The sequence below is a fragment of the Arachis duranensis genome, chromosome 8, assembly GCF_000817695.3.
Source record: "Arachis duranensis cultivar V14167 chromosome 8, aradu.V14167.gnm2.J7QH, whole genome shotgun sequence".
NCBI classification, from domain to species: Eukaryota; Viridiplantae; Streptophyta; class Magnoliopsida; order Fabales; family Fabaceae; genus Arachis; species Arachis duranensis.
The window spans coordinates 39,293,921-39,302,283 of record NC_029779.3 but is presented as its reverse complement, the minus strand read 5'-3'; the positions used below and the strand labels follow the sequence as shown (position 1 = coordinate 39,302,283).

At 36.1% G+C, this 8,363-nt stretch overlaps 1 protein-coding gene across 1 annotated transcript; it reads left to right on the top strand.

Moving 5' to 3' along the window:
* LOC107462827 (vacuolar protein sorting-associated protein 29) lies at window positions 1–3,157 on the top strand. Its single transcript, XM_016081505.3, has 5 exons — window positions 1–451; window positions 895–992; window positions 1,089–1,289; window positions 2,162–2,299; window positions 2,651–3,157. Exons 3-5 carry the CDS (start codon window positions 1,158–1,160, stop codon window positions 2,951–2,953), a joined length of 573 nt encoding a protein of 190 aa, XP_015936991.1. The 5' UTR covers window positions 1–451; window positions 895–992; window positions 1,089–1,157; the 3' UTR covers window positions 2,954–3,157.
* The last annotated feature ends 5,206 nt before the right edge of the window (window positions 3,158–8,363 follow it).

Genomic DNA, 8,363 nt, shown 5'->3' with positions numbered 1-8,363 from the left:
CGGCGCTATACCTTTCTCACGATCTCACCCCCACACCAACACTCCCAGTCAACCCCAGTCGGCGACTCCCTCTTCTCTGACCACCACCGTAAACTGCTTGTCAGAGATCACTCGCTTCTCTACCTCGCGTTCGTCCTGTCTTCATCGCTTTCCTCCACTCTTTGCCCCGTTGGTTCTGCGGTTCAGACATTCAGCCACCGTGGTTCCGTCGCCGTTCGCACCGCTTCGCCGTCCTTTGTTCTGGGCTTCTCACCGCGTCGCCGTCATCCGTTCTCACTGCATCGCCGTCATCAGTTCTTGCTGCCTTGCCGTCATCTGTTCTCGTCAACGTTCCGTCCTCCATTCTCGCCGCCTTACCGTCCTCCATTCCCGCCGGTTCGCCGTCTGCCGTTCAGCATCTGGTTGACTGGTTTTGCCTGGAGTGTTGTTCAGCGTTTTGCTTCACTTTTTGGTCTCTCTGCATTCTCTGTTCTTCGTGTTCTCTGTGTTAATGTGTTTTTCTTTGGTTCCTGTTATATTTCTTTTAATTTTTATGAATTTTTGTTATTTTGTGTAATTTTTTGTTATTTGTGATTAATTTTCTGTTAATTTATATTTTTTTTGTTAATTTTATATTATTTTTCTGTTTTTTTTTTTGGGATATATCCGATATTCGATCGAATAGCCTAAAAATTGCGGATACGAAATCTGATCCAATGATTAATTTTCGTCATCCGATCTGTGAACAAAATTTTGTATAAATTGCATTTATATGTTTTCATACGAAATTAATTTTCTTATATTAATTAATTAGTATTTAATTGATAATGATTATGTAAGATGATTTTTTTTTTTTTGTTGGGAGATAGAGGGTTTTAGTCGTTTCAATTTGAACTGTTTGTTTTGATTCGTCAGTTGCTTTGTATCTGCGTGTTGATTCTGCCGCTCAGCCGCTGCTGCCACCACCCCACCCCTCAATCATGACGGCGGCGTCTAATTCCACAGCCACTCAAGTTCGTCACTCTCTCTCTTTCACACTTTCAAATCAAATCAAATAATCTAATTTGTTTTCTTCTCGTTTGCAATTTTGATGTGATGTTTGCGTGCAGGTGGATTCCCTGGAAAATTAGGTTTTAAATCAATAATCAATAATCTGAATCTGTGATCAATCACTGAGGATGGTGCTGGTGTTGGCTCTTGGGGATTTACACATACCACATAGGGCTCCTGATCTCCCTGCTAAGTTCAAATCCATGCTTGTTCCTGGCAAGATCCAACACATTATTTGTACAGGGAACCTTTCTATCAAGGTCTCGCTCTTTCTATCCAATTCAATTGTCACTGATCTTAAGTTAATTTGTTTCAATCATTGCTGATATCCTTTATTTTACCTTGTTTGAGTTTTTTGAATGTTATTGTTTTTTGAGTGCATTTGCATACAAAATTAGTGGTTTTCATATTAATTGTAAATTTTATAAATCGTGGCCACCGCTATGGACTGTTTTTGGTTGCCACTTAGTAATGGTGAAGAGGAGTTTGAATTATTGTTCTCCACTTCCAATGACCAACTTGAGAGATTTTTTTATTCTCTGCATTCCCTTTTCCTCCTATTGTTTTTGTAACATCGGATGTGCTGTTAATGGATCTAAGGTTTGCAATTCAACCTGTCATTGATATATATTCTGTTAACCTCTGTACAAGGAGCTTGATATCAAGTAGGTTGTGAAAACTAATTAATTTTCATGGTATATCTGTGTATGTGACACATATCTGGATTAAATAGTACTCTAAAGCTTGAGGGTAAATTTTATTGTATTGCTTTTAAATTGGCAATGCTGCAGAGATGAGGATGCTTAGATGGATGAGTAGACACATTATATTATACATGATTAAAATGAATGCATTACAAAATTAAGCTCGTTTAAAGTGGTAATGACTTGTTTGGAAAGGGTTTGTAGAGACTCTAGTTTATAGAGTGGATCAAATGGAGGGTTGTCCTTTGGCTAGAGGTAGAGGTAGACTTGTGTTGCTGACCCTAGTGGGACAAGTCTTAGTTATTGTATGTACACTTGTTATTGAGAAATGAAGTTTTTCATCAAGTTGAATGCCTTTTAATCCAATGACATATTTATGCCCGAGTTTCTTTGAACTTTTAAACTAACTTTATGCAAATTATATTCAGGAAGTTCATGACTACTTAAAGACTCTTTGTCCAGACTTGCATATAACTCGTGGCGAGTATGACGAAGATACAAGATATCCAGAGACCAAAACACTGACCATTGGTCAGTTTAAGCTGGGACTATGCCATGGTCATCAGGTCTGATCTTTCCTTAAACACTTTTTTGCTATTCCTTCCAACTTTGTTTCTAGTTTTTTTTAGCTTTGAAAAGTAATCAGCTTAGGATTCTCTTTTCAGAAGATTATTTCACTTTGATATTCATGATCACATAATTCATATTAAGCCAAGAGAAAAAGGGTTTTGGGAAGTATTTTCAGTGATGTTTTTGTCAATCTATATTGAATGGTTGTATTTCATTCTGCAAGTGTCACTTTATTGCGCAATTACATTGTCACTTTCTCATATGTTCTGGAAGGTATATCTCATTCTAAATTTGTTGCATATTATTTATAACTACATGATGATTATTTGATCTTAATGGTTATGAAGGTTATTCCCTGGGGAGACCTAGACTCACTTGCAATGCTACAGAGGCAGCTAGATGTAGACATCCTTGTCACAGGTCACACACACCAGTTTACCGCATACAAACACGAAGGCGGTGTGGTTATAAATCCTGGTTCTGCAACAGGCGCCCATAGCAGCATCACTTATGATGTGAATCCGAGTTTTGTCCTCATGGACATTGATGGCCTGCGTGTTGTGGTATACGTATATGAACTTATCGATGGAGAGGTTAAGGTTGACAAGATTGACTTTAAGAAAACAGCCTCCATCCACACTGCCCATTAGGCACTTGTATCTTGGTCTTGATCTCCCTGTATCGTTTTAAATTTGGTGTTTTTAGTGGTTTTTCTTTCATCCCTTTTTTCACTTTGTAAAGGGTATTCTGCTTTAGTTTTATTCTGTTTTGGTGACTGTAAAAACCTTATTATAAACTACACCGAAAAAGAAGTCTCGGACTTTCGGTATTCTTAGAATTTGATTAACTTGTCATATGTATGACTGGATGCTATAAACATTTAGGAAGTGTTTGTTTTGAGATATTGGGATAGAGATTGGAAGACTGAGATTTAATTAATTCTAATTTTACCTTTTATACAAATTAAATTAGAGCTTCTTGTTACAATTTTTGTTTCTCATTTTACACCAAACATAATATTAAAATTTATTTCAGTCTCTGTTTCTCAGATTCAGTCTTTCAGTCTTTGTCTCTCTACCAAACATTATCTTGTGGTTGAGTAGCAATTTAACATTGTGCATTTCATTGAGAGTATGAATAACTTTTTTACTATAAACATTGTGCATAGTATAAATCACTTTTTCACTTCCAGTATATTTTAAGCATTTGTCATAGTTTCATTAAATAACTAATATATCTTTGGGTAAAGGGTGTTCTTTCGATGCCAATGAGTTATAGTTCAAATGACATAGTCTTCCTATACTTATCTAAGAGGTCACGAGTTCGAGTTTTTCTATCTTTGATAAAAAAGGGTTGTTCTTTTGATTTCTTTTCTCTTTCTGTTGCATCGTAATTATTAAGTGTGTATTTTTCTTTCAAATTATTTCTTCATAAATTAAGCATATTTTATCTTGATTTATTAAATGTATATTCCATTAAAAGAAAATGAAAGAAAACCATTCATTTCATAACATGCAAAATAATTTGTATCCTTTTATATAACAAATCATTTTAATAGTTTCTGTTCGCACTTGGCCCAAGATTCCTAGTTAGGTTCAAAATGAATAAAGTTTAATTAAGAGATCTAATTCAATCCATTCCAACCCAACCTCATAAAAGTCAGACATCACAAGAGTCCAGCTTCATTTACCCAAGTAAGTAACCGATTCTTAAAATATCTCTTATCCATCTAAAAGGAAAATTTCAACAACCTCCTTAACAAAAGGGATAATCATTTACCATCAAAGGTGAAACTACTTTAAAAGGTGGTTTCAATTTTACTATAAGTACACTGACATCCTCACGTTTATTTAGAACCTAATCTACTAAAATCTACTCAAAATCCTTTCTAACTTAGACATCGGAGTCTCTTGTAGGTACTCCCCACCTCCTCACGAGGAACTCAGACAGCAGCACCTCGACACTAACATAAGTCAGACGCTGCCTAGAAGGAGTCTGGACCTCACGTTCAGGATCAAAAGCAACCCAATTTCAAGTAACCCTCGGAATATTGGTGTCGTTGCCAGGAACCTGGAAGTCTACCCCCAACTATGGACATACAGTGTCTGAATCAGAACCAGAACCTCACAATGATGATCAAACACTCATGATATCTCCATGACATGATAGAGCAAGTGGCCCTAATGGGGAGGAGACATCGAGAAACCCTCAACCCAGGAGAATCAATTCAAAAATACTCCACTAGAGAATGAGGATCCCGTGCACCTAACAAAAATTATGGGACTCGTATACGGGCATCATGGCCGATTAGAGCAACTCGAGCAGGAGATAGAGTGACAAAAAGAAGCTGAAAAAGACTTGCTAAGGGAGGTGCGACGACAAAGAAGATTAGGAGAAAAACTACTGAAATTAGAAGGTGTCCTTTGAAATCGGAGCAATAATGTAGACCAAGAGAAACATCCTTTCGGAGAAAAATATTCATTTATAGAAGAGATCATGCAGGCTAGGGTTTTTAGGAACTTTAAAAGCCCCAACATAAACCTCTATAATGGAATGACCGACTCGAGACACCATCTTAGTAACTTTAAAAATCGGATATATCTGGCCGATGCGACCCATTGCAAAGCTTTTCCGACGACATTAACCAAAGCGGCGACGAAGTGGTTTAATAGCTTACCACCTAAGTCAGTGACCTGCTTCGACGATCTTGCAAGAAAATTTCTCAACTGATTTTCAATTCAGAAAGACAAAGTCAAGCACACTCCTAGTCTCCTAGAGGTCAAACAAGAGGTCGAAGAAACTCTCCAAGCTTATATGAAAAGATTCAACAAAGCATGCTTGAAAATTCAAAATCTACCTATGGAAGCATTAATAATAGGGCTAGTTAACGGCCTCAGAAAAGGCCCGTTTTCTCAGTCCATATCAAAGTGATATCTAACTTCCCTGTACAAAGTATAGGAGTGGACAAAAAAATACATTAACATAGAAGAAAATTCTCGACTTACAGAACCCGTTCCAAGACAAAATTCTCCTTATCAAGCTCGGAAAAAAGAGAAGGAAGCAAAGAAAAAGGACGAATATAGCTCAGACAAACCCCGAAGATACCATAACTACACCCCTCTAAGAGTTTTTCTTGTCGATATTTATAGGAAGATCTGCCATATTGAGAAACTTCCACCACCTCATCCTATTAAGAACAAGAAAGATGAAAGTCGAACAGAATACTGCGAGTATCACAAGTTATATGGGCATTCAACCAACGAGTGCTACAACTTGAAAATGTGATAGAAAAATTGGTCAAAGAAGGTCGGATACCTTACAAAAAGATTGGACGATCAAGGAAAAAGGAAGAGAGGTGATGAAGACAGGGGTTGACGAGATCTGCCACCACAAACCCCTGATAGATATATCCGTATGATAGATGGAGGGTTTGCAGGAGGCGGGATAACTAAGTATTCTCGTAAAAGGCATTTAAAAGAAGCTTATTAAGTCAGTGGAGAATGTGAAGCTCCCGACTTACCCACAATCTCATTCACCAAAGTAGATGTCCAAGGAGTGACCCCCAACCATGATGGTCCTTTTGTGATTACCATGATACTCGCCAATACAAACCCTACAGAACTCTAGTAGATAAAGAAGATCGGCCGGTATATTGTTTAAACCTGCTTTCGACAAGCTCGGGTTAGAAGAGAAAGAGTTTAGAGCATATCCCGACACTCTTTTGGGTTAGGAGATACACTCATCCGACCTCTCGACTTCATCCCGTTACATACCACCTTCGGTAAAGGTATGGAATCTAGAACTTTAAGTATAGACTATATTGTGGTTGATATAACATTAGCCTATAATGCACTAATAGGTCGGACAATCTTGAACCGATTCGCTGTGATCGTTTTTACTCCTCATCTCTGCATGAAATTTTCGACTTCAGAGAAAATCGCTACCATAAGAGGAGATAAGAGGTTGCCACGAAAATATTATAATGAAAGCTTGAACCTACGTGGAGGTATTAAGGGAAAAGAAGACAATGCCATTGAGCTTGGAGGTGTCCGAGCACGAGAAGACCTAAGGCCACGACTTGGAAAAAAGACAAAAGAAGTTCAAATTAGAGATCAGGCCGAAAAAATGACAAGAATATGAGCCAACTTGGATAAAGAATTAAATCAGATCTCGTTAAACTCTTACAAAAAACTCTGATTTCTTTGTCTGGAAAGTCTTTGATATGCCTGGAATACCCAAACCTCATGAGTCACAAATTCTCCATTCACTTGGGTTCACGACCTGTTCAGCAAAAATGACAAACTCGATCTTGAATGAGCGCAAGTCGTTGAAGAGCAGGTCCAAGCTTTATTAGAAGCCGAGTTCATAACTCTTCATCGTGATGCTTTAGCTCCATAGCTTGTGCTCTTCTTTGGTATTTTTCTTCTTATTGTTCATTTTTTTAGGCAAAAAAATTTATCCCAAGACCTTTATATCCTCTTTTATAGAATTTCTTCTTTATGATGCAGATAATTTAGCAACTAAAAATATACATTCATCTATAAAAAAAAAAAACAAAAAATTGACTAGATGTCATCATTTTATTTGAGAATCAGATAAAATGAATGCAAGGATTGAAGAACTTGATCTAAATTTTTCCTTAGCAAAACCCAAGTTTAATTTGAAAGAAAGAACAGCTAAACTCCTAGGCAAATGCTACTTGCAAGATTGTAATTAACTAATTAGTATCCGAAGAACTCTTTGGATATCTATTAGTACAAGTTTTTTGCGTTTTTCATGCATTAAAAACTTATGCTCTTGATTTGTATTTTTATTTTCAGTGTTTTTTATTTTTAGAATTTTGTAAAATAAAAGATAACAGTAAAAATAATAAAATTTTATTTTTTTACTTTCAACTCCTAATTTTTTTTTTATAAATTCTAAAAACAGAAAACACTAAAAATAAAAATATAAATCAAAGTAACTCTTATTTTTTTTTATCATTTTTTCATTAAAATTCTTGTATTCTTGAATTCTTAAATAGTATCCTCAAAATGTTAGTTAGCTAAACTCAATTTAAGAAAAAAATAGTATGTGTACATTCAAAATCAGCTATTAAATCAATTATTTTATATTACCTATACAATGAGATAAGACACATGCACATTTGAACATATCACGGATACAAACATGATATGGAAAACGACTGACTTAAGGTATCTCAAATATGATATTATATAATTAATATTTAAAGTTTTTTTGTTAACTAATATTTTGGTGTTTGTATTTTTTGTTTTGTCTTAAAAAACCTTCCCTAGAGTAGAAAGGCCGAACCAGAGAAGGAGCTTTGAGCAGAGAAAGTGAGAATAGATTGAGAGAGGAAGGAATGAGCAGACAGGATCAGATGGAGGAGGACGACAATGACATCAACTGGAAAGAAGACTTCCGATGATGACAACGATTGAGTGCAACAAAGAATTTGAGTTGGCCGCCTAGGTGCTCTGGCAGCCTACTAATTCTTCACTATTCACGGTTTCTAGTTTGGTTCAACCATCCGATTTTGCAATTACCTCTTTTTTACAGGTTGATTCGATTTACAGTTCAACTGATCAATTTGAACTGATTTTTAAAACCATGGTAAAATATTTTTTTTCAAATTGACTAAACTTATTTTCAAATGTTAATCACAGTAACACTTTCTCATTATAGTTAGTGTTATTCAAAGTTTCTCATGTTAACTAAATTGGTAAGTAGAGTGTTATTTTGAACATTGATATTAATATTTTTATCAAAACATCCTTGTTGGTACAAGGACCTTAACAATCAAACAACACATCACTTGGAAAAGAAAAGATAGATAAACCCGAAAATTTGACCATAAACAACACACCCATTTCTTTCCCCCTTCTTTCACCTGTATATAATAAGCTCCACCCTAGGCAAGCCAGTGTCCTGCAACGGAAAACCTTTTCCAATCCAAATTTCTTCGCCCTACCCAAGAACTGTCCAGAAGAAAATGCATTCCAAGTTTCCAACAGATAGAAAACAAACTTGATGGTAAGTTGAGTAAACATGGGCAAG